The sequence below is a fragment of the Pithys albifrons genome, chromosome 3 (genome assembly GCF_047495875.1).
Source record: "Pithys albifrons albifrons isolate INPA30051 chromosome 3, PitAlb_v1, whole genome shotgun sequence".
In the NCBI taxonomy this organism is placed as follows: Eukaryota; Metazoa; Chordata; class Aves; order Passeriformes; family Thamnophilidae; genus Pithys; species Pithys albifrons.
The window spans coordinates 21,119,749-21,143,498 of NC_092460.1; the positions used below are offsets into that span (position 1 = coordinate 21,119,749).

Sequence of the window (23,750 nt, forward strand, 5' to 3'; positions counted from 1 at the left end):
ATATCTCTCTCATAAACCCACCAGGCCTGCTCCAGGGAATTACAGACTCATAACTCTGTGTTTTATCAGCATTATTTCATACTATATGGACACAACCTAAGGAACAAGACTTAAAAACAGCCATCAAAGCTTTGGTGTCTTACAAGGCATTGGCACTTGTCAGCAGAGCAGTATTCAGCTTGGGGTTGCCACAGCTGGTTTGATACAGCATTCCAAACCATAAATTTAATTACCAGATTAAAGATTTTTTAATTTAATGCATTTTATTTTCCAGGAGTTTCACTGCGATGATTCTTATGGGTTCCTCCCAACTCAGGAACTGGCCTGTTGCAATTAATAACCAATCTTTTGAATAATATTTCATTGCCCACTTGCACATACATTATGAATATAAAATAACTGAAGTATGTCACAGTGTGTGTATGTATAAACACACCCTTGGCAAGCTCTGAGAGACAGAATTTCTTGCACACCCCATACCCACGTGCCACTTTCACTGCTCTTTTACAGGCACTGGCTGATCTGACCCAGAAACTACAGAATGTGTTCTAACAGCCACACTTCCCAAGGGACAAACTCTCAACAGACACAAATCATGGAATATATTTGGTGATTTCACAACCACCTGATGTGCACAAGCTGAGGTGTGGACAATGCACTCACCAGCTACAGTTCATTTGCTGCAGGTGCTCATCATATTCTTTAAAACACCAAAAATCCAACATATTAACTTTACTGCCATGGTGACTGAGGAGAAAAAAACCCCAAACCCAAAAACATCCAAACACAACCCAAAAATCTCAGCAAACAAAAAGTGGAACATTTTGCAGATATCTTGCAATATTCTGTTTTCTTTTTCTGGAAAAATCTAACCCATTGTATCTGCACTACTTCTAAAAATAACTGTCTTCATAAAAAGATAATCAAAGGAATCTGTCATTAATGTTATGCAGCTGCAGTAAACACACAACAGCTTGGACCACATTATTCTGGAATTAAAGAGAAACTCTTCTAGCTGCAGTTTCCTGAAGAGTAATTTGAGGTAACTACCATCAAAATCACTTATTTGCACTTGAGAAGTAATCACGCCAATAAAAGCACAGGTTTGTGTAAAAAGATATTATAAATTTTGTGTGAGATGAGCTTTCAATCATGCCTGTCCTACTCAGACAAAAGGTCCTGACCCTGCAAGATGGACGATCCAATCAGCCCTTCAAATATCACCAAACCCCACCGAAAACAACATGCCCCAACAAGCTGAACCTGGACAAACCCAGACAACAAACACAAGGTGTGAGTCTTGACCTACAAAAGTATTTAAATTTGAACAGCTTACCTCTGGCTGTGATGGATTCTCTTGCATGAAACCTTTTAAAGCAAGACTGGCAAACTTTCTAAAAGATACTATCTAGGTCAGGAACAAGCTGGGACCTGCATCAAGCAGGAAATAATACTGACAGTCACGATCCTTTGATGAAAACCAAGCAAACAAATAACCCAAACAATGTATGAAAGTGATGCAAAGGTTCTCTGGCCAGAGTCAGGAGCTGGTTTCAGAGCAGGTAACAGCAATGAATGAACTCCCTTACCTTGTTTACATCCAAATACTCTAACTTTGGCACTTCTGCTGTCTCTTGCTCCTCACTGCTTCCTTCATCAATGTCACTGTCCTCATCCTGTGTGGAGTCTCTCTTCTGCTCTGCAGAGGAGCCTTTGGTGCCCTTTTTGTTGGGTTCCATCTCCCCTGGGTTCCCAGCCATGCTGGGTTTCTTCTGCTCTGCCCCTTCCTCACTGGGGAACGTTTCCCCAGCCACGCTACAAGAAGGACTGTCAATGCCACTGTCTCTGTTGGGAATTTTACTGTTCCCATTCAGTTCTACAGTTGAGTCTTTACTGCCAAGCTCTCCAGAGGGCTCTTTGCTCACAGTCACAGCACTAGAGTCTTCATGGCTTTTGTTATCACCTATGCTTAGCTCTTTAATTTTCATGATGTCTGTGCTCGTTAGGTCCGTGCTGCGTGGTACGTCGGGCTCGGCCTCGTCGGGCTCAGCTCTGTCACTTGTGGAAGAGCCGCTGGAAGCCACGGTGTCACAGTCACACAAGGTCATCTGCTTGGGTGAGTCCAGGCCAGGTTCCATCTTAAGGGCTAAATTTAGCTGGTTTCTTTGAAGGATATGTACAGGTTGCCTGCAGGTGAAGAGAAAGCACCACAGTCATTCACATTAATGCTCAGAGGTTTGGCAAGTTCCCTGAAAGAGAGATTTGATTCAAGTTGTATTTCTTGCATCCCACCAACAAACCCAGGAGGCAAATGTGTGCACATGGCAATAATCACCATCATCCAACAACATCCAACAGAAACAGACCTCCCAGCCCTAAGTTCTACTGAAATGGCACCACCAGAATCCTGGGCCATTAGTGCTCTCCATGTCACCTTGAGGAATAGTTTGGTTTAAGGGTCTGGGGAGGGAGGAACCATCTTTTAAAAGAAGCACTTGGTTGTGGGCTCATTTGAACAGGAACTGTTATTTTTCAGTAGAACCAAGCCCTTGAGGCAAGGTATTTTATGCCAGAGAGGATGTACTGAAGCTTAAGAAGGCACGACTTTTTCTCTTCGAAAGACACCAGGTTCACCTAGGTGGTAACACAGCCCAAGGCACAGTGTGGTGCCTCTGTCCTCATCTCCCTCTTTGTGCAAAAGAAAAAAGAAAAATTACTTAGCTCCACCAGGCAGACTTGGCCTTCAGAGAAAGTTTTCATGCATTTGTAAACTGAGCTGGCTTTACAGCAAAATAGGTGTATTTTATCCAATTTAGTATCGTTCATATACAGTGTTTCAGAGGAAACATTGTTCTACACAATATTGTTTTGCAGTACAATGCAATTTAGCCCTCCCCTGCCTCCAAGAAGCAAGATCTGATGTTTATTGTAACTTAGAAAACTCAATTATTTTCTATTACAATAATCAAGTTCCTATGATGCAATTCCCACATCAAGTCAACTTACTGAAAGTAGACTCTGGGCTTTTCTCTGGTAGAACCTCGCCAAATTCAGCAGGTCTCAAGCTCCATAAGCACAACTGTATGTTACAAACTCAAACTCACTGAAATGCAGCTTTTATTAAAAAGATACTGAGTCTTCAGTGAAGTTCTGCATTTCCAGTAAAAAACATCCCAAGAGGACTTTCTATGTGATTATGACAGTTCTTGTTTTCCATGGTTATATTCTAAGTTGAAATGCAGAAAAGGGAGGTGAGAGCAGACCTTGCAAAGCCATATTTACCTTATGCTTTCAAATTTCTCAATGAGTGTGTTGACTCCTGCTGATATGGGTATTTCCTCCTCTTCAGGTGCTAAACTCCTTGACGACTTGGGATCAGCTGGCAAAGGCCGAGATGGTGCAGGAGGAATTCTTTCCTGCCCAGGTTTGAGATGGACAGGCTTAGGAGGTACTAATAAAGAGAAGGGAAAAAATAGGAGGGTAAAACTCCATCCTCTTCATCCTAAACTGGGAACAACACCCAGCCCGAGGGGTACGCATCCTTTCAGCATTCTTCATAAACTGAGGAATTGCTCACAGCAGAGCAAGGTGCTAAATAGATCTGCCAGGCTTCTCTTTGGTGCTCCTGCAGCTGGATCAGCCGTGCCAACAACCCCACTGCTCACTGAGCTGCTGCACTTCCTCGTTACCAAACAGGATGCACAGCTTACGTCTTGTGTTTGCAAGTTTGCTCACCACCTCCAGCACACCAACCAGCTCCCCTTCCCATGCTTCTCAAAACTCAGGCACTCTGTTGAATCTCTCATATTGTGAAAGAAAATGAGGGCTTGGGAGAAGACACAATCCAAACCAAGCCACCAAAACCTGGTCCCACCATGAACTTCGGTGCCTTGTGTTTGCCTGGTCAAACACACCACAGGCAGAAAGTAATGGCTTTTCTTCCTCTCGTTCTGCCTCCCCCCGCTCTTCTGTGGTGTACAGTCTTCACAAATTTCCTTCCTCTTCTGATTCTACATTGGGTTGCACATGACATAAATAAAACACACGTTGTAAGAACACACACGTTCTGCTTCAGGACTCACAAGGAGGCCAAGGTACAAAGCTTAACACAATATTTCAAAAAAATGGCATTAAAGTGTAATGTCATTTTAAAAAAATTATTCAGACCTTCCTTTGATTGCAGAGTAAATGGTTTATCATACACAAGCAACAGGTTCCCATGCTGTCATAGCTTCATACATGGAAAACAACTCCCATAGGCAGAGCTGATGCTGAAAGGCAGGAAAACTGAGTGTGGGATTGCTCCCAAAGCACCACTGTCTGGAGCAGCACTGCCAAGTGGCCCCTCCAGTCCAGACCATACAGAGCTGACATGTTAAATGAGGAAACTCCAATGATGTGTTTTATTAAGTAACATTTTTGAGAACAATTTCTTTCAAGCATTTCCAGCTTTGAAATCGTCCATGTGGCACATGTGATCAGCATTGTAATGGGGCTTGAGTCAGCAACTGCTCTGAGTGTAATTTAGGGTTACTTGCTTTAAGAGACTGAGGTATATGCACCCAAAAAGCCAATTCTCGTTGTTCCTGCCTTCCAGAAGGCTCTTCATCTGCTCTATGCTCCACAGCAGCCCAGATGTGTGCCCTGCTCCAGCGGATGGGGAGCTGCCATAGCAGTTCATAAAGAGTTGTCTGAGGTCAGTCATGAAGGACTGTTAAAGCATTTTGGACCTCTAACTACAGGTCAGATTTTATATTATTAAGTTTATTTCAGTAGGAAAGAAAAAAATCAAATCCAAGAAACTGAGCTCTAAGGGGACACTTCCTATAAAAGGAGTGTTTGTCCCAGTCTCTAAAAACATCTAAAATTCCTGTTTTAAAATAAAGGTGTTAGAGTCAACTTTTGAAAAGACCTCCACAAACCCTACAGAATAACAGGGAAGAGGAAATCTTCTTCCATATAAATGGGATAGTGGAGCTCTATGTTTTTGTTCCACAGGTTTTCATGTGGATACCATGTGACCAGTGAGTGTCTGGCCATGTTTCTCCCTGTAAAAACAAAAAAACAACCTGAAAACAAGTACCCAAGCTGCCAGCTGGCCCATGGAACCAGAACAGGCCAGCTCTGGGCTCCTTGCAGAAGGGACACAGGGCAGCAGGCAGACAGGTCAGAACCTACCCCAGGCAGGTTCTTCAGAGCTGGCCCTGGTCCACAACACCCAAAGGTGTTACATTCACATCAAAGCATTTACAATGAGTATCACTGCTGTCCAGGTACACATTTGATGTCTTAGTGGTTCCACCTGAGGCAACACACACTGCACTGGACCAAAAGCAAGCAGGAAAACACTTTTGTTAATTCTGAACTTTTACTTACTGAAGTAATGTTGAGAAATGGAGGCATCAGGATGGAGGCAAAGCCTCTGACCCTACCAAGGACTACATACCAAGCCAAATTTCAACCAATCCAGATGTGGTTCAAGACCAAGTGCACCTGGGGTGGGGCAATCCCAAATACAGACTGGGAGGAGAATAGGTGGAGACTGGCCCTGAGGAGAAGCACTGAGAGTGTTGGTTGTCAAGATGCTCACATGCCCTGGCCACATGTACTGGCACTCAGGAACCCTCTGTGTCCTGGGCTCATCCCACAGCGTGGGCAGTAGGTGAGGGGTGGGGAAATCTCCCTCTCTGCTCCATTCTGGATAGACCCCATCTGCAGTGCTGCCTCCAGCTCTGGGATCCTCAACACAAGAAAGGCATTAACCTGCTGCAATGAGTTCAGGGGAGGCCACGGAGATGCTCCGAGGGCTGGAGCCCCTCTGCTCTGGATCAGGCTGGGAGAGCTGGGGGGTTCACCTGGAAAAGAGAAGGCTCCACAGACCTGAGAGCCCCTTCCAGTGCCTAAAGGGACTCCAAGAGAGCTGGAGAAGGATCAAGGGAATGAATCGACAGGACAAGGAGAGAGGGAATGGCTTCCCACTGCCAGAGGGCAGGGTTAGATGGGATACTAGGAATTAACTCTTCCCTGTGAGGGTGGGGAGGCCCTGGCACAGGTTGGGCAGAAAAGCTGTGGATTCCCCATCCCTGGAAATGTTCAAGACCAGGCTGAACAATGCTTGGAGCAACCTGGTCTAGTGGAAGGTGTCCACAACAGGGGAATGAGATGAGCTCTAAAGTCTTTCCACCCAACCCATCCTGTGTTCTATGACTAATTAAAACTAGAAGTTTGCTACCTGAAGAGGTATCAGCATTAGAAAGCATTTTCAGGTGCTGCCTGCAGGCTGAAGCCACATGCTGGAATGGTATTTCCCATTCCTCCTTCTCCTGAACAGCAACCCAGCTCTCTGGAGGAGGCAGAACCCAAGACACAAAATCTTTGTTGCAGAAGGAACAAGTGAAATAATGAGAATCAGAAAAGTGAAAGGCAAGGTTAAATAAACGGGAGAAAGTAAAGCCCTGGGTCTGTAAACCAGCTGGGAATACGGGCCCTTTCCCCACTGCCAAATGAGCATCTCAGCCTTCACATCACTTCATCCCCCCCAGCCACATGTTCCTCTCTCACAGGTGCCTCCTCTGCACTACAGCAAACACTCATCCCACATTCCTTAGGGAATGGATGGAGGCATTCCCACCCACCAGCCCAGCCCTGGGGGCTGTCTGGGGTGCTGTTGTGACTGCTGGGAGAGCTGGGAGGAACTAATAAAGAAACAAATCAAGCAAGTTAAGGTCCTTGACAAAAAGAGATGTAAAAAAATACAGATGCTGAAGGAGATTATGAAGGGTCATCCCATGGGAAGTGAAGAATAAATGGCCCCAAAGCACAGCCTTGGGTGGAGGCAAAGCTGCTCCTGAAGCTTCAAGTAGTGATGCCAGGACACCCCACCCAACAAATCAACAAGAAACAGGCCTTAATGAGGCAGGCATGAGGCTCTAGGGAGAAAGCCCTGGGAAGAAAAGATCTTGCCTAAAAATACCTACAGGACACTGAAGAAATATTTATGTCTGCACCACACTGTCACAACTACTTTTTGTGGATATGGCCACCAAGAAGAAGTAAGGATGATATACCCTAAAAATGTCAGCTTCAAAGAAGTAATTTTAATACAAACATTTTTATTTTTATTTTGATGTTTTCATTTTCCTGGAGAGGAAGTATTGAAGTATTATATGTGAAGTATTCTATATGAAGTATTCTGCTTTTCTGTGTATAAAAGCCATACATTAAAAGAAGATCAATGACAAGGGAGAAAAGCCATTTCAAATTTATAAAGCCAATAAAAGTGAAGACAAAAAAAAATTGTACTACCTTCCCTTGCAAAGTATCCTATATATTGTTCTCTCCTGTCACACATAAGCTAATTGAAGATACTTTTTAAAAGCAGTTTTATTATAAAGAAGGAAGAGTGAAATAATAAAATCATTATTTAAAATTCAAGGCAAAGAAGTGTCTCTCAGGAGGATGACTGGCACATCCACAACCAAGACCTGTCACCTGGATTTGTGGCTTTGGCTAAGGTGGCTCAGCCTGATTTTTGAGTGTTGGTTGCTGCACAACAGTCTCATGGGAATTTTCACTGGGAATCCTTCCCTTGCTTTCACAGCAACATCAAGAAGCCCAACAAAATGAGTTCTGCCAAAAAAAGTAACAGCAAGAGTAACCACTCAAGAAAGCATTTTACCTTTGGGTGTTTATTTCACCTCTAACAATTTCCATCCTTTCCCATCCTTACTGGAGTGAGAGGGACAGTGGATACACTGACTTCTGTCCTGAGCTTGTGGCTATGATGGGAGAGCTTGGGGGTGTGTGAGCAGCAGCAAGAAGCAGCAGGACCTTCCTGGGGATGGAACTAAATCCTACTCATCTAGTTAGGTAAGTTTTAAGCATGAATTGAATCAAGCTAAGTAAGCTCCCTCCAACTTTTCTGAAATTCTCAAAAAACAGGTTACGTCCTCAGTGATTGGAAATCACTGCCAAGAGTACAACAGCAAAGTATCAAAACAGCTGAATTCATTCCAATTTTTATTGAATAGACAGGTCTGCTATCCCTTTTTATTGTCAGTGTTAACAACACTCATGGAACACCCACTAATTAAACCTGAACAACCAAGACCTCTGGGTGAAAACTTCATAAAGACCTTGTATGATGTTTCAAGCATGAACTGGTGTATTAATTTAACGCTTAAGCTCCACCTCCAGAAGCAGAAAATGCAATGCTTTCTCTGTTGGTGTTTAAGGTTGAATTGCTTTTGTATAGACATTTGAATGGGGAAAGGGTGGGGGTGCAGCAGCTCAGTGTGCACAGCACCAAAATATCATTTTTCTCACATGACAGTGACCATCCATCACATGGACACACACCTTTAAATTGTTTGGTTTATGAACTTGGTATCCCCTTGAGGCTTACCTTCCTTTGTTCAAACACCTCTCCAGATCCACGGCTTTTGCATCCCCAGTTCCCTTGAGACAAACACCCATCACAGACATAAGTGTAACCAATTCCACAGAGCAGGAAGTGGTGACAGCAGAGCACTTGGCCAAGTGACATTACAAAGAGACCCCATGTCATTTCCCCGATGGAGAAACATGGGAACCATTTACCCTCTTTCAAGAAATGTCCTGTAGTTTTGTTTGGGGCTTTTTTCAGAATCCTGGGGAGACCAGAAGAGCAGCTGGACACCAGCTGGGTCATGTTTTCCCTCCTGGCTCCTCTTCCAGCACACTTTGGGATTGCCACCTATTTGACTGTGAGCTGGCAGGGCTGTGGAACTGCCACAGCCCATGTGTGACTGGTTCAGCTTTAATTCTCATTTTTAAAATACATTTGTTCCATTTAGGCATTTCCTGTTGCCACACATAGTTCTTACAATAAATGGAAAACAGACCAGGTTTAAACAATAAGCTATTATTTCCTAAAATACTTTTTAAAAAAATCATTAAAAATGTAAATAATATTGCTAAATTCAACTTACACTTCCCAGCTGCATGAGGTGTAACAACAGTACAGGAAGTATAAAATGACAAGTTAAGTAATTGGTTATTGCTGAATTGATTTTTTCTTGAAGGCTTCTCTAAGTGGTTTATCCAACACTGGGAAAAATGAACATAATAAAACCCTACCAAGCTATACATTAGAACATAAAAATAACTATTTTGCTGTGACTCAAATTAGAACAATAATTTAAAAATACTGCACTTTCTGTGTGATAGGAGCTTGTACAGTTTTGAGAAGGACAAAGCCACTTGCCTTGGGGTTTCTGCAGAGGATGCATTTTGGCCAGGGGAGCTTTGGTTTTGGGCTTCCTTCCAGCCTGCTGGAGACATTGTGCCGAGTTGATGTGCTGCAGCTCCCCACATGCTTCCAGCACCGCCCCGGGATCAATGTGGCATTTGATGGGGAAAGGAGAACAAGGGCAACCTGAGGGAAGGGGAAAAAAAGTCAGTATTTATTGTGTCCTATTAGTCCTGAAGAAAATTTGTGCTACTTCCAGAAGTAAGTCACTCATCCCAGTTTTTGAGGATGGGGAGGGGAGGAAGAGAGGGGTGAGCCATTCACTCAGTTATTGTGTGTGGATCGGCTTCGCAAACAAAGATTTGGGAAGGGCTGCGAATGAAGATTTGGGCAGGGCTGTCCCCACGTGGGTGTGCCCTTCCAGCCTGCACAGTGGATTTTAGGTGAGGCTCAGCATGCACAGAACTGGCCCCACTGTTTCAGTCCTGAGGTTCATCTGCCACAGCCGAGTGAGCTTGGACAGTGACAGTGAAGTCCTCGGGACTAGAACCTACAGCACCCGGCATTTCCCAGGAGGTCTCCCATCCAAGTACTAATCCGGGGCTGACCCTGCTTAGCTTCCGAGATCTGACAGGATCGGATGGCAGGGAGGCATTTAACTGCCTCACTCAGTTATTAGAACCAATATATCCAGCCCTAATAACCCCATCAAACTGACTGAGTGGGAAACAGAAGGAATTTTAGTAAGCTTGTCTTTAATTAATGTTTTACTTCTTTACTGCAGACACTCAAAATAAAAGAGCAAATATAAAAGATAAAACCCACTTCAAAAGGATTTTCCCAAACAGAAATACAAGTGCTGCAGCACACAAAACTGTTCTACCTGGTCTGATAAACCCAAATTAGGGTGATTTAGAAATGTGTTCCCCATAGTGGGAATGGCACAAGTGCCATTCCTTCAGATTGAATCACTCAAGGTGCATTTTACCCCCATTTACTGCCCCTTCATACATCAAATATTAACATTCCTTCAAAAGGCTCTGGTTTAGACAATGCTGTTAAGATATGTACAGTGGGAACACCGAGAAACAAATGATTAATATGATTGTTTGTCTTTAATTTAACATTCTTGATTCACTTCTGTGGGGACCAGGGAAACAAATCCAGAGATCAGCTTTGATGTAGTAGACACTGCAGATTTTGATTTGGGTTTTTTGGACTTATAGCAAGGCTCCAGCTGCATGAAACCCTCCTGTCAGCTTTACTAGTGTGCCATGAGAAGGTTAAAAAAGAGTTTAAGAAGGGCTGTGGTTAAAAGTGCTGAATATGAGCCCATGAATCTGTTCATGCTTCCGGCAATACTGAGAGGCGGAAAACGTATCGAATTTCGAAATTTGAACGTGACTGCATTGAAAAAGGGCAAAGAAAACATGACAAACATTCTTTCCACATTTCTGTTTAAAGTGGGTTTAGCTGGATTTACCAGCATCTTGCTGGAGGAGTGTGAGGGGACCTGCATCATGTAGAAAGGATTCATCTGAAGGTGAAAAAACAGCCTTTGCCTTCCTGTGATGTCTTCAAGAACACGGTTTTAGCTTCAGAAAGGCAACCCACTCTTGGCCAGATTTCTATTAAGATCAAAAACCCGAAATGAAAAGCACCTCCATCCACATCGACTCGATTATCCTGGTTTTATAGTAATGGTATTAAATCAGGATGTGATCTTTTGAGTAAAGCCAATGGAATCTGAGCTGGGCTCAGGAAGATCAGCTGAGAGCTGCCCTCAAAATGCACAAACTTCCACACAGAGACTGAAAAAAAACATAAGGAATAAAATATTAAAGCCAATTTTGTTGTCAAAAATAGATTTGGATGGCACAAACCTATTTACTGATCTCTGCCACCCAAATATACAACCCCTGAATTCCCCATGTTCGGCTGCCAGTTGTGACTGTTGAAGCTTCATTAGCATTTCTACCACAAAAATCTGCTTTTCAGCAGATTTGAGACCAGTTATTAAAACATCCTTCCAGCTGAAAACAGGAAATTATAAGTATTATGTTCCATTCAAATAGAATTTCACTTATCAGGAAAATGCAGCGAAAGTGGAGTAGATTATTAGAGCAGATTAACAGATTATTGCAAACACATCATCACAGAGGGAGTTTCTGTAGATGCCTCAGCTCTGGGGGCTGAGAGCTTCCTGTGACAGCAGCAGTGCCACCACAGGCCAGTGTTTTAGGGGAAGGAGTAGGAATTCTTCCTTATTAACAGTCCCAGGTACCCTAAGCATCCACCATTCTTCTTCAACCACTGCCACAAAAAACGACTGTCCTGTTGGTAAAATCTTGTAAAGTTACAAGAGGAATTAAAATCCAATTCCTTTTTTTTTCCTGCTGAGATTGACTGTTGTGAAACCAGGTCTGACCCCCTTACTTTTTACTGAAAACAAGAGCTAGTGGTTACTCAACTTGCCTTCAGGTGTGTGGCACCATCACACACCTCTCACATCCAGCCTAAAAGCTGTTATGAGCTACTCAGAGTACAACAAAGTAGAGTGTTTGATTCTTATTTTATAAATTCACATACAAGTTTTCCTCTTCTACTGCATAATCCTGTCAAACAATCATGGCAGAAGATCCTCCACTGCTAATTACTCAACAAACACACCCATCTTGCCCCAAATTTGGCTCTGAATGCTCTAGGACTCGTGCTCAGAGGCATTTGCAGAGTAAATACTGCAAAAAAGAAGCCTTAAGCTACTTCCCATTGAACAAGAGCATCCAAGAGTAGGCTGGCAGTAAGCAGAAAAACCCCTGGTAAGTAACAGAAGAAGAACTTGGAAAGCCACAAGTGCCTCAAAAACTAAATGAAGTGCTGGCCCTAAATCAAGAAAAATATTCGGGGATGAAGCCAGAGAAGTGGCTTTCATTCTTTTTTTATTTAATTTAAGCCAACTGATTCTCCCTCTTCATCTCTGATATGGACCCTAAGGGCTGCTTTTTGCACACAAGTCAAAAATCCACTTTTCCTACATCTTTTTTCAAGTGCTATAAAATGATTTGTGAAAACAAGATTCACTGGATTATTTCCCATGGAATTTCCTGAAAGTAGCCCCACTATCTGCTGAGCATGCTCCAGGGTGCTTCTGGAAACGGGAAAAGAGAAGGACAACAGAAACAAGGTCCAGGTATAGCCCAGGTAACCACCCCCAAGGTGTCTGTGGTTCTGCCAGAAGCTTCCAGAAGTGAGGGCAGGTGATGGGTCCCCACTGCCTGCTCTCTTGCACCCACTAAACCTGCAGGACCCAACACAGAACTGCCTCCTCTTTGATCTCTGGTTGAATAGGGCAAATTCTTCCTAGAGGGGTGTCCTGCTTCTGGCCAGGACAGGGTTCATTATCTCAGTGGCCAGGAGGGGCATGGCCAGGACCCAGAGGTTATTCTAGATCACCTCAGGCCATATGCAGGGAGAAGGGGGAAGGGGTCCCTTCCAGTCCCTGAGATTGTTTTTGCTCAAGGACCTGGATGCACTTGGTAGGTAATGCAGAGGGACAGGGAAACACATCGTGTACCTCAGAGGGATCTGATTTTTGGGTGAGAACAGTCTGTAATGCCGAACTGTGTAATGGTTGCTGAATGACACTGCCATTGTGTGCCACAACTGCCACGGACAGTGAGGATGGAGCTCTGTCAGCTCCTGATGCAGCCTACAAGCTGCTGACAGCACACCAGCCCCTCCTGCCCCTGAAGACATCTAGGATGGGTAGAACCCATGGACTAAATGACTCAACAGGCAGCTTTGAGGGATGGCCATTGACTGTGGAAAGTATACCTGTCCTTCTGTATATGTATGTGAGTCATCAGAAGGTGTAGGATTTGGGCATGATGTAGATGGTACAGAGTAAGGGTGGATAATGTCCTGGTTCTGGCCAGGACAGGGTTAATGTTTGCAGTGACCAGGAGGGGCATGGCCAGGACCCTGAGGTTATTCTGTACTACTGGTCCCTCCCAGTGTGGGTGGAGTGGTGGGGGTCAGGGTTTGTCTCATTTCCATGTGCTGAGCACTCACATGTGAATCCTTCACCTTTCTTGTGCCCTCTGTTATGAATATTTTTGCTGTTACTGTTCCTTTCCTTATCTCATTGCTGTTTCCAGTAAATTATTCTTATCTTAACCCATGATCTTTACCTTTTTACCTCCAATTCTCCTCTCCAGCCCCCAGCTGGGGAAGGGGAGAGGGAGTGAGGGAGTTTGGAATGTTCTTCAGTGGGAACACTGAATTGGGGAATACCATTCCTAAACCACGACATCTGGATTAGCTGTAACTGCCATGGAAGTGCTTGGGAAGTGAACTGGCACGTGCAAATTGATGAAAAAATGGTCATTTGTATCCCAGTATTATAAAAGGCTACTTGTAATAACTTTTTCCAAGAGAGCCTGGCTGACACTGACTGCCCCTCAGTTCAGGAAAGAGATTGAGGGGCTGGAGCGGGGCCAGAGAAGAGCAATGAGGCTGGAGAAGGGACTGGAGCACAAGTGCTGTGGGGAGAGGCTGAGGGAGCTGGGGGTGTTCAGCCTGGAGAAGAGGAGGCTCAGAGGTGACCTCAGCACTGTCTGGAACTACCTGAAGGGAAGTTCTAGCCAGGTGGAGGTTGGTCTCTTCTCCCAGGCACTCAGCAATAGGACAAGGGGGCACGATGGGCTCAAGCTCTGCCAGGGGAAATTGAAGTTGGAGATCAGAAAAAAATTCTTTGCAGAGAGAGTGCTCAGGCATTGGAATGGGCTGCCCAGAGAGGGGGTGGATTCCCCATCCCTGGAGGTTTTTTCAACTGAGATTGGCCATGGCACTGAGTGCCATGATCTGGTAAAGGGACTGGAGTTGGACCAAGGGTTGGATTTGATGATCTCAGAGGTCTTTTCCAACCCAATCAATTCTATGATTCTGTGACTTCACATCTTACCCCTGGTTACCTGTGCCAGCTCAAGGCAGAGTGACACCTGTCTGGGTGCAGAGTGTGCCACTACAGGCACCACCCCAGAAACCTGAGCATGCACTTCCACACTCCTCAAATCCTGCAGGAAGACTCAGCTTTGCTCTGCACAGTCCTTGTGCGTCTCACCTTCATGTTGGTTTGTAATTCTACTCACAGGAATGATGCTCCTTACACTTCCTCTGTTCAAAACCAATCCAAGCAGAAAAGGACACAGATGATGCTTTCCAGAGCTAACTTTTTGCAATATATTAATAAAATCACATGTACTTAAGGCTCTTACTAAAGAAAAACTTCAACAAAAGTTCCAAAATGCCTCAGTCGATGTACAGTTAGTATTTTCACTAAAATAGAAAAATAATGTCATTCTTTCTGGCAGAATTACATCCACCAGGAATCTCATGGCACAGAGAACTTTCTCAAGTGTCTCCCCTTATTATCAGTAACTGTTTGCACCCAGAAGAAACCCTGTGTTTTTGAAAAATTTCTCTTAGAGGCTGTCACAACTTGAAGGCTATGATATAATTTTCTATAAGACTAAGATAGAATACAAAGATTTTGGGTGCTCCACTGAGTGAAGCAATAAAAAGACCAGTTGAACCCAAACAGCTAACCCAGTTCTCAGGCTTTCCTCCCACCACAAGAGCCAGTTTCAGATCTTGTACTTGGCACCCAGTCCCCACGTAGCTGTGTTCAAAACTAATTCCTGTTCAAAATCAAAAATATCTTGGAGGTCTGTGATAGCAGCAGGAACCTGAAATATCACGACAATCTCCTGCTTTGGCACATCCTGATCCAAAGGACTTCTCCTCCAGTCCAGTTTTAGAGGAAGAGATTGTGCAGCTTTCCACTGACATGAAGCAACCCCAGAGCTCCCTGGCTGATTCACACCTTGCCCTACACCAGACTGGCTCCCAACCCTCTCCCACTGCTCAGCAAGGAGCAAAGCCCTTCCCACCTTGCCACCAGGTACACTTTTCTTCCTCTCATGCTGCTTCATAACTCCAGAATTTCCCCCTCACCTCTTGTTCTTTTTGCCCCTGGCGCAGCAGAGCCCCTGCCAGGGGTGTAAGAGCTGCACACATTCCCTGCTATAAAAACTGGCACTGCCAATGGTCAGCTCACACTTTTCTGGCATTCCAAAACAGCAAATTCAGCAAAAAGAACGAGAGCAAAGTTATCACCACAAGCTTTCAGAAACAGACACAATCAAGCAAACATTATGTTCAGAAACAAGCAAGAATCTGGCACGGACTGCAATTCCCCCCCCCCCAAAAGAGAGGCTTTTCACTTACTTCTGCTCGAGCAGAGCCCCTACATTGTTTCTTACTCACTCAAGCTGTAAGACAACCTTAGAGAAGGGAGAGCAGCTCCTGCTGCAGCTCTCTTTTCACGGGTGAAATGCCATCTCACAGGAACTGACCTCCCCCAGCTCACTTCCGACCACCCCGCGGTTGGTGACTCAAACTCAAGGCACACGAACGTGGCAGCAGCTGCACTGAGCACGAGTCACAGCAGATTCTGCTGGGCTGCACTTGCAAACCATCCACAGGCAGCACAGAGGATGAGGATGGTTTAGAAGCCTGAGTCTTTCTGGAGTAGAAAAGAGGAAGCCAGATCATGGAATCTTGGATTCCCAGCATGGTTTGGATTGGAAAGGACCTTAAATATCATCTTGCTCCAACCGCCTGCCACAGGCAGGGACACCTCCCACCAGCCCAGGTGGCTCCAGGCCCTGTCCAACCTGGCCTTGGACACTCCCAGGGATGGGGCAGCCACAGCTGCTCTGCCCAACCTGTACCAGGGCCTGCCCACTCTCACAGGGAAGGATTCCTTCCCAATATCCAATCTACAGCTGCTCTCTTCTAGTTTGAAGCTATTCCCCATGTTCTATCACTACACACCCTTCTAAAAGGTCTCTTTCCAGCTCTCTTGCAGGCCTCCTTCACCTCTTTAAAGAGTATTTTTGCTTAGATAGTTTGATATTAATGTAAGAACAGTCAGTGACAGCAGTGACATGGAAACAAAAAACCCTCAATTCTCAGCACTGAAACTCTCAGACTGCTTCCCAACCCCTCTGGGAAATGAGGGGTCCCAGTGAGGGGCCACAAAAGGGACAATAAATGCAATCTGGCCAGCATGGGATGGAGCTGGTTAAGACTTCCATCACAAGTCTTGAAAACATTGAATCCTCCTCCTTCCCCTCACCTGCTCTCCCACCACCATCCAGCACAAGAAATGATGAAGGAAGAAGCCAAATGTGGAATTCTGAATGAATGCTGCATTTCAGGGCAGGCTCCATTCCCAGGAGCCACAGAGGGGCTGCTGCTTTGGGTTCTTATGGGAAAAACACAATGCTGGCAAACCATGACAGAGTGTTCAGTGCTGCCAGAATTTTGGTCTGTTCTGTTCATCTCACACCACCAAAGAAATACACACATAAAAAAGAGAGTTTTTCACAGAAAGAACCACACAGCTAAAAGTACCAAACTTGTGCACAGAAAGCACAAGAAGGACCAGTAGTTTCTCCAGATCTGTAATACCAGGATCTGGGACTTTGGGATTTGGTGTAGTTTTATCCTGTTCTGACTGATTTTAAATGCCTTAGGTGAGGATGCCCCCTTTAGCAGATATTTCTCTAACATCTCATGGGTCACTACAGAACATCATTGCCATAGTATCTTCCATAAACCTGCATCAAGAATTCCCACCATTATCCTTCTCAGAGTATCCTAAAGCACATTCCTGCAAATCAAAAATCCAAATCCAAGCTGTGCTCTACCAGCACTGGCACACACCTCACATCTCTCATCACCCGAATCACAACAGGCACATTCTGGAGGAAGGAGTTTTCAGCTCTGACTTCACTTCTTTTTGAATAGGATTTTACATTCCATCAGTAAAAAACTGCTTTACACACTCATTTCAGAGCAGTCTCTCCATGTGTCATTACAACCTTGTTTTTATTGCCCCATCCAGAACAGTTTCTAATCCAGGAACCTGTGCAATGCCACTCCAAGACTCCTCTGCCTCTGGGACATTCCACACTTGATCCCACAGCCACGGATTGCTCCACAACTGCTTTAAAGAAACCATTACAGAATTTTAATGACTTTGAATCTGATATACTTTCACTTAAAAAAATTACCTTTTCACCAGAGCTACATCAGCCCTTTCCTCACACACCAAAGCACGTTCCTTGTCCCACTCAGTGCTGCCCAGACAGGGGCAGGACAGTTCTCATTTTCTATCCTGTGTGTAAATTAAAACCCCTCCCACCCCAGACCCACATTTGTCCATCCAGAGGCATTGCTGGCACTGTGAGTTCCTCCCAAAGCAGGAATGCAGTGTCAGCACAGGCTCTCTGCCCTTCCCCTGGCACTGGGGCAGCTTGGCCACCAGGGCCTCTCCCTTTGACATGGGGTAGCTGGCAAGCTGCTACTTAAAACTGGCTATAAAAGTGACTGTCAAGTGTTTGCTCTACACTTATATGTATGTATATAAATAACATACATTTATATAATTATGACAGTCAGAAGAATTCTGAGCGATCAAAACGAGGAGCTCCAACACCTAATTCTGTATTGCAGCACCACTCAGCACAGGTGTGTAAACCAAATTCCTGCCAAGATCTTCACATTTACACCAGGACAAGGTAAAGAAAAGGTAAAAACACAAGAATGTCTCAGGAATCCTGCTGGTGGAGTCATTACCTCACACTGGGGGAAGGAAAAAAAAACAGACAAAGAAACAAGCAGGCTCTCAGTTCTAGTGTGTTCACCTGGTATTTTAGGCTTTTTAAGCTGCTGTGAAAACAACTGGCCACCACATCACCCACAAGGAACACAAAGCAAGGACCAGGCCACTCAGACATCCCACAGTCCCACCAAAGTGGCCATGGCAACATCTGCTGAGATGTGATACAGCATCAAACCAACTAGAACCCACAGAGGAAACTTAAATGTCCTTCCAGGACAAAAAAGCAAGATCTATCATGAAATTTTGGGCAAGAATTGGTAGGCAGCCTGCTACCAGATAACAATAAAGTAATAAACATCAGTTTTCTTTTTTACCAGGAAAAGATGACCCTCCATATAGCTGAGGCAAGGGGCAGAACACAGCAGCTGAACGGGAAGGACCAGCTCCCAGTCCTGGAGATTCCAAGGGGGCTGAAGCCTTGGAAGCAACGACCAGGGAAACCACACTGAGAACAGAATAAAAAGTCACTTAAAGGGAAAATGAGAGATAAACCAAAGTAAAGCACCACAGAATACATTCTGCCCCAGGACTAACAACAGGCACAATAAAGCCCTGAAACAAAAATATTTTCTTTTCCTGTACCAAACAGGATGTGGTAGTGCAGTCAGCAAGCACTTCCCTTTGGCTCTTAAGGTTATTGGTAACAGTTAAACAAAAACTTGTGGTTTTAAGCCAAACTGAGCCCTCTGTTGACATTCACATGGATGCTCAGGACACACAGCCCCAGCCTCCCTTTGGTCACAAGAGTCAGCCCCAAATGACAGGGTGGTACCAAAACCTCTCTGCAACCTGAACAACCCAGGATGGCACCAGCTCACCCAGCCTGGCACCAGCTCGCCCAGGATGGCACCCAGCTCGCCCAGACGGGCACTAGCTCACCCAGGATGGCAACAAGCTCGCCCAGTCTGGCACCAGCTCGCCCAGAATGGCAACCAGCTTGCCCAGGATGGCACCCAGCTCGTCCAGCCTGGCACCCAGATCACCCAGGCTGGCACCAGCTCACTCAGGCTGGCACCCAGCTCGCCCAGCCTGACACTAGCTCACCCAGGGTGGCACCAACTCGCCCAGCCTGCCACCCAGCTTACCCAGGATGGCACCCAGGGACATGTCCAGCCTCACTGTCTCCTGAAGAGCAGGAGGGGCCATGGGGACACCTCCTCACTGTACACCACTGTTATCCAAGCACTGGATGGATGCAAGTTCCAAGAGTGGAAAACTCAACATGCAACTTGGCTAATGAACATGCAACTTGGCTAATTTAAACTCTGCTGGAGCCCAGGTGAGCCCTGATGGATTTTTGGGGCTTGTGGGATTCTTTTAAGTAGTCATATGTGTCCTCTGACGTGGTTTAATGCAAATACCATAAATTCTAACTCTGTGTCTGCAGTGCTACTATGTGAGTGTGGCAACAAACTCCACAGTCAATAACCTGACCAACACCAACTGGGTGCTGTTCCAGGTTATCACAGAATCATAGAAAAGACCTCTACGATCACCAAGCTGAACTGTCAACTTCCCCACCATGTTCCCCACTAAACCATGTCTCAAAGTGTCACATCTATATTTTTTAACACTTGCAGGGATGGTGATTCCACCACCACCCTGGGCAGCTGTGCCAGGGCTTGATCCCCCTTTCAATGAAGAAATTCTCCCTAACATCCAACCTAAACCTGCCCTGGCACAAAGTGAGGCTATTTCCTCTCATCCTGCCACTTGCTACCTGGGAGAAGAGACAGACACCCACCCACATGGCAACTCTCAAGCTCTTTCATGCTGTTCTGTGACAAACTGATACCAAAGTTATTCTTTCTTATTTTGCTTATATTTGTGCCCCTCTGGAGAGTATCAGTCTGGCCTTAAGTTTCATCTCTCAGCTGACCTGGACACAGGTGCCCACCAGTCACCTTTGCAACAGCATTTCCATCAGACCCCAGAATTTGGACATAACTCACAGATCTGGTCCCAAACTGGCAATATGATTTCAAGCCTCGAGTGACATTCACGCAGGGCACACGGGAAATACATTTCCAAATTGAAAAAACATGTTTATTCTCTCAGTCTAGTGTTGTAGACTGTTGACTGGTATGGAAATTCCTGAATTTAGGTATAGTTTTCTCAGTAATTACACTCAGCTTGATCTTCATACAGGCACAGAGAGTTGGGGAACACTGAACATCAAATCCCCATAGCTGGAAGGCAGCCACAAACTTCTATGATTTAACAAAGACAGGCTTTGAAAAGCTCATTCTTCTGGAGGAAGCATTTAGATCACTTTCCCCCCTAAAATGGCATAATTTAATTACTCTAGGTTAAAATCCTCAGCACAGTAACTTTCTGTGACACCAAGATCAAGGGTAGAAGAGAAACCCCCCCGGGACTCTTCCAGCTCCTAAGGAAAGCAGGTTAAATGACATACAAAGATTGAGGAATAAAGAGTGACAAAGTAAAGGAGAAGGAGCCTGGGGTAGATGTCAGCCAGTGTGACAGTGCAGGTGACAAAAGCCCTGCCAGAATGCTGCTCACTGAGCACATCAGGAGCTTCAGTCCTCACGCGGGTCTGTCAGACACTGCTCCTCTGCAAGAGAAGGGGAGGCAGGAAGAGATGAGCAGCCAGACTCATCTCTTTAGTGCTTACAAGCCTTGTCCTACTTTTGTGCTCTGAAATGCGAAGCAACTTGTTCAACTTCAGCATCAGATTTCAAGACTTAATTTCTGAAGCAGCCAAGGTACAGATATCAGGGTCCAACGTATCAAAGTCCAGCTTAAGTTGTTGCAGGTGCCTAATCTGAACTGAATTTTCATTCATGTATTTCCTTACAATTAACACGAAACCCAGAATACATTAATTCCTAAGACCTTGTTTTATTCTTTTGCAAAAAAGTTTCATTGAAGATGGAAGACAATTGTCCTTCTCCTACATTTATTCCTGATTTCAGGATTGAGTGTTGGGCAGAAAACATGCCCAGACAAAAAATTGAGGTAAGCACATGACCCAGACTAGAACACTGTCTAGAGATCTTACTAATAGTCAAGTATTTCTCATCATAATTTTACCCTCATCCTTGTTCCAGCCAGGTGACCAGGAGCAGGGGCATTTCTCTGACTCACAGGCTGAGCCCCACACACCACCACTGTGGGTCCTTCAGCATTTCAACTTACCCTTCCCTCCTTCTGCCTCTTCCCCATCCAAACTGGCTTTTCAGCTCGTTTTTTCCTGGTTATTAACCCAGTTTAGCTCTGGTCTCCAGACAGCCTGGCTGCCTCCTGCATAACTTACCCAGGGACCATGCCTGGCCTCCCAGAAGGGAACACCCTGTACAAAACTGTCTGATTCCTGTACAGTGTCCCCAGAGATCAGCCAAGAGGCTGCTGAGCAGGAGGTGCAGTGTGCAGCTGCAACTATAATTCATTTTCACCATGGGTTTCCTGAGTTACAGCCATCACTTTGTCTGTGACAGTCTCAGAGCCTTCAGTGGTGCCAGATGTCTCCAACACAGCCTGTCCTCCAAGACCCCGATGCAGAATCGTTATTCAGCATTCCCGAGACTTCCCTCTGATGATGCACAGGCCTTGCTGTTTTCTTTCTCCCTTGACAAGTAACAGGTTTTCCACTATGATGAAAGAATCCTAATTTATAATTACACCAATTATGCAAATCAAAGAACATATTTCAAGCTAATAACACACCTGGGACTTCGTATCTGTACTGCTGTAACAGATACTGCAACACAGAGCAATCCATTACTGTAAAAACCTGGAAAGATTTATACCACAAACAAATAATCACAGCCAAAGCCATTTCAATTTGTTCCTCTCAGGTTACCTGCACTTGGGTGATTCACTATCACTGGGATTCTCTCCCAAGAACAAAGAGAAAGATGGCAGAGCTCCAATTCCCAGAATCCGGAATGGAGAGGGGTAAAAAAAAAAAAGAGGGAAAGGAATTAGTAAAAAATAAGAGAGGGAAAAGAATTACACTGCCCACCTTCCAGTGAATTAACAGACACAAAGGTGAGAACAGCCCATCTAGTACTAATAGCAAGATTCCAGCCTTTATTCAAAACCTTGTCATAAAAAATGCTTCATGTGCTTCGGTTCTCCTCTTACCAGAAGCTCATTACATTGTTTTTGCTAATGACAAAAGCAGCATGTGAGGATCTCTCACTGCTCAGTTGATGTGTTTGTGCATCTTCCTAATGACACACACTGCAATGTGTAAAATCTCATTTAACCAGCAAGGAGAGTAAAAATTACCCTCCACTTCAGATTTAATGGCAATATAATGCACCTCCAACAGTGTCCCAACCAACTGGCTTTCTCTTATAGTCTTGACTTGTTTTATTAGTTTTAGTAAGCCAATAATTAGCCCGTGCTCATTTAGAAGTCTATTTAGGTAATAATTCAAAGTAGGTAAACCTAGCTCCGATTCTTTGCTACAGAAAGGAGCTTTGCAGGGCAGGACCAGCTCTTCTGTGTGGCCACCATGTGCTGTCACTCCACTCTGTAGAAGTTAAAAAAAATTCAACTTGATCATTGAAAAGCACAGTGAGTATTTTACGCTATTTTGACAGCAGAGCTGCACAGTTCAAATCCAGAGCAATTTCACAACAATCACCAGAAGAAAACACATTTCAGCAATAAGTGTGGCTGGGTAACTCCCTACTTGAAGTTTAAGGCTTTTACAGAAAATGACCAAGCCAGAGAGTCTTTGAGGTTGGAAGAGGCTTGAGAAGATGCCCCAGTCCAAGCCCTCTGTTCAGTTCACGGCAGGGCTGCTCAGGACCTGGTTGGACTCGTTCCAAGCATGGACACACGTATTAGGAGGCGACATCTATGATTTTTTCCCCCCTATTTAACACAAATGTAACAAAAGGATAATGTAAACTCTCAATAAATAATGTTCTTAATATGTAACCCCTTTATTGAGCAAAGGATGCAGAAAACTCAGCTTATTTCTGACTAATGAGACTGGACAAGAAGAGCAACAGGGCTGGAGAAGGGACTGGAGCACAAGTGCTGTGGGGAGAGGCTGAGGGAGCTGGGGGTGTTTAGCCTGGAGAAGAGGAGGCTCAGAGGTGACCTCAGCACTGTCTAGAACTACCTGAAGGGAAGTTCTGGCCAGGTGGGGGTTGGTCTCTTCTCCCAGGCACTCAGCAATAGGACAAGGGGGCACGATGGGCTCAAGCTCTGCCAGGGGAAATTGAAGTTGGAGAGCAGAAACAAATTCTTTGCAGAGAGAGTGCTCAGGCATTGGAATGGGCTGCCCAGAGAGGGGGTGGATTCCCCATCCCTGGAGGTTTTGAAACTGAGCTTGGCCGTGGCACTGAGTGCCATGATCTGGTAAAGGGACTGGATTTGGACCAAGTGTTGGACTTGATGATCTCGGAGGTCTTTCCCAACCCAATCCATTCTGTGATTCTGTGACATGGGCAGGAACTGGAGAGCAGCAACCAGGCTGCTCCTCTGCTGCATCCCGGATGGTCAAGTGCCATGTGGGGCCACGGCAGCAATCACAGTTTGGAGAAGCCTCGAAGGGTCTGGGCAGCACTGACAGGCTAAAAGCAAAAGCATTTCTGGTCCTGTGCCACCTCCTGACGCCTTCCTCATGTTGGAAGTATCCAACCCAGCAATCCCACCCAGGGACTGCAAAGCCAGTGCAAGGGAAGCTTTGAGAGGTCCCGCCAGTGTGAGCTGCTGCTTTCTGGAGACTTGGAGCCACCTGTGATAACGACCAAGGGTCAACCCCACACTGCACTGGTTTCTTAGCTG

The 23,750-nt window shown here is 45.1% G+C and overlaps 1 protein-coding gene across 6 annotated transcripts in view; it reads right to left on the minus strand.

Annotated features, from left to right (window-relative positions):
* FGD3 (FYVE, RhoGEF and PH domain containing 3) overlaps positions 1-23,750 on the minus strand; it is a 113,462-nt gene that overhangs the window by 43,709 nt on the left and 46,003 nt on the right. For 5 of the 6 annotated variants that reach the window (XR_011697357.1, XM_071550932.1, XM_071550931.1 and 2 more), the window contains exons 2-4: positions 9,245-9,415; positions 3,283-3,451; positions 1,590-2,187 (exon numbers count right to left, since the gene is read on the minus strand). Coding sequence is in view for 5 of the 6 variants with exons in the window: in XM_071550932.1 (XP_071407033.1) it covers positions 1,590-2,187; positions 3,283-3,451; positions 9,245-9,415 (938 nt within the window). In the remaining variant the exon portion in view is untranslated. Of the gene's footprint in view, positions 1-1,589; positions 2,188-3,282; positions 3,452-9,244; positions 9,416-15,517; positions 15,636-23,750 lie in introns of those variants that run through there. The other variant, XM_071550933.1, reaches the window with a different exon arrangement.